Here is a 2,786-nt window from a genome sequence, read left to right as displayed (position 1 = left end):
GGACACAGTGTTAAACACTAGACTTGATCAGATAGTTATTCAATAGAAATTAACCAAGTAAGTTGTTTAATTTTATTCCGATTTTAATTTTGTTTATTTAATCAGATTTTAATTTTGTTTTTGTAACAAAATAAAATCTGTTTTTATTTATTTATTTTTATTTCAAGTTTGATTTTTGTAATCAAACAAATTCTCTCCTTTTCTTTTTTTCTTTATATTCTTGTTGTTGTTTTGTACACAACAGAATTTAATTTATTTAAATAAGATTGTCCAACACAATCCACAGTGTAGGAATGTGTGCAATTTTACAGTACTCCCCACCTTGTAAGCTTGGATTCAGCTTTGAAACTAATTCATCTGGCAGATCAACCAACTCAAGATGTTTAAGATTGGATAGATGTTCAATGCCAAAGGGCAACTCTTCCACCAATTTGCAATCCGCAATTAACAGATTTTCAAGACGAGGCATCGCGCTTTCCTCCACTGTCACCCATCTCAAACCTTCTAAACTAGTTAGACCTAATTGCTTAAGGCTCTGAAACTTACCAGCTTTGAAACACAATCCTTCTCTTTCGTATGCATGAACAAGCTCCAAACGACATAGATTGGGCAAATCTTGAAGTGATTCCAGTGGGTCATCCATTAACTTGCTCCATTGTAAAAATATTGTGGTAAGGCCATAGAGAGAAGTTATCCAATCCGGCAATTTCTCCAAACGTCCATTTAGGTATAGTCGTTGAAGAAATTGAGGAGCACGAGATAGAGATTGCAGATTAAGGATCTCGTCTTCTTTTGTTGTTATATCTAATGAACGAAGATTGCTCAACTTCTCAATTGAGGAGCATAGAGCCACCCCATCTTCTCTTCTCAATTTCCTAATGCCTAACCTCCTCAGTTGGGTTAGCTGTCCTATCTCTTTCAATATGGTGTTGTCACTGACATTGTTTGCCTCTATGTAGCACAACTTTTGTAGGGATTGCAAGTGTCCTATCTTAGATGGAGCCTTAAACCCATGTCTGTTGTCAAATGGATGGTAATAAAAATGGTCAGTTTCGGTATGATATAACAAAAGATAGCGCAACTGTTGGAGCCTTAGAATTCCAGTAGGCAACTCCGTCACATACATACCTTTAAGATCTAACGTCTCTAGGTTTTGAAGCTTTCCAATTGAGTTCGGAAGCACTCTCACTTGTGTTCCTCTCAAGCATAGATACCTGAGATGGAATAACTTTACAATTTGATTTGGAAATGTCTTCAAAGAAGAACCTCTCAAGTTTAAAACTTTTAGCAACCTCAACCCACCATTAAACATTAGAGAGGTGGAAGACTCAAACAATGGATCATCTATCCCAAACATGAACAGAGAACGCAGTCGAGAGAAACACTTGCCTTGTGGTATATTTTGCAAAGTATTATGGATTGAGAGGTGTCTAACTTTAGAAAGCCAGCTCACATTTCCTACACCTGTTATTGCTAGAAAGTTTTGATCTATTGACTTTGAAACAATAATTTCACGCAGAAGATCATGTATACGACAACTCTGTATCCTTCCGTCTCTCTTTCTCTTCGCTACTTGAATCAAGCTTCTATTAAGAAGCTCATAGATGTATGCCTCAGCGACTTCCTCTGGGGTCTTTCCATGTTTTACTTCCACAAATCCTTCTGCGACCCATAACCGAATCAAGCTCATCCATCCGATCAAATGATCCTCTGGAAAAATGCTCAAATACAAGAAACATGACTTTAGATAGTACGGCAAATCATTGTAACTTAGCAACAATATTTTCATCATATCGCTGCCTTCTACTTCAGCACCAAGGCTGCGATTTACCAACTCCCATTCATCTACTGTATTGTAGTCCTTTGAAGCCAACACACCAGCAATTGCCGCAATTGCCAATGGCAAGCCCTCACATCTTCCTAGGATTCTTTCTGAAAGTTCAACCAAATGTCGAGGACATTCCTTCTCTTGAAATGTCTTTTTGCAAAACAGAATCCAAGACTCTTCTGGAGACAAAGCCTTCATTTCATAGATGTTACCATGGAATTCTCTACAAGAGGTAGAAGCAATATTGCCAATACGTGTTGTGAGCAGCACACGGCTGCCACAGTTGCAGTTTGGCAGTGCAATTTTGATAGCATTGTTGGATTTATTTTTCTAGTGTGGCCCAATAGCCTACATATTTTCTACATGTTTTTAATTTATTTGGACTCCACAAATAGATAAAGCCAATATTTGAGATCAAGTTCAGTAATTAGAATTTTAATATAATCACTCTTCTAAGATAAGAAGGAAACCTTGATGGATTAGGAATTCTTCTGATAGAGTTTATCTGGCCCTCTTCTCTCCTCTATATAAGGATGGGTGACTCCCCTTCTTTTGATATTATTCCATCACTCTAAGTTTTATAGTCATCCTAATAAAGTGAGAGACAGAGAGAAGAAGGTGAGCCAAGAATTAAAGGTTCAACTATTAGGGGTATTTTCTCAACTTCTCTAATTCAATGGCTGACAAAGGTATGTTCGTTTTATTCTTGAGTTGTATTGAATTCAAGATCCTGTAAAGTTTAATTCCACATTATTATTATGGTTACATGTATTATTAAATCTTACATGTGGTATCAGAGTTTTAGTTTGTGAATCAATACACCTTGGAATAATAATATATTTATGAATATTGTTATTATAGTTATAATTATTATTAACAACATATTTTTTGTTCATAAGGTTTGAACTCTCGGCATGTGTTGGTTATCTTGAATATACGCTGTATGTTCAACCTTGTA

General features: G+C 36.1%; 1 protein-coding gene across 1 annotated transcript; it reads right to left on the bottom strand.

The window, feature by feature from the left end:
• Positions 1 to 256: 256 nt before the first annotated feature.
• LOC114284407 (disease resistance protein RPM1-like) lies at positions 257 to 2,026 on the bottom strand. Its single transcript, XM_028227304.2, has one exon. The coding sequence runs from the start codon at positions 2,024 to 2,026 to the stop codon at positions 257 to 259; it is 1,770 nt and encodes a 589-aa protein (XP_028083105.2).
• Positions 2,027 to 2,786: the final 760 nt, after the last annotated feature.

Source organism: Camellia sinensis, chromosome 10 (assembly GCF_055761805.1).
Source record: "Camellia sinensis isolate YWXY chromosome 10, ASM5576180v1, whole genome shotgun sequence".
Classification (NCBI taxonomy): domain Eukaryota; kingdom Viridiplantae; phylum Streptophyta; class Magnoliopsida; order Ericales; family Theaceae; genus Camellia; species Camellia sinensis.
The sequence above is the reverse complement of the archived record's forward strand: the minus strand, read 5'-3'. Positions and strand labels throughout refer to the sequence as shown.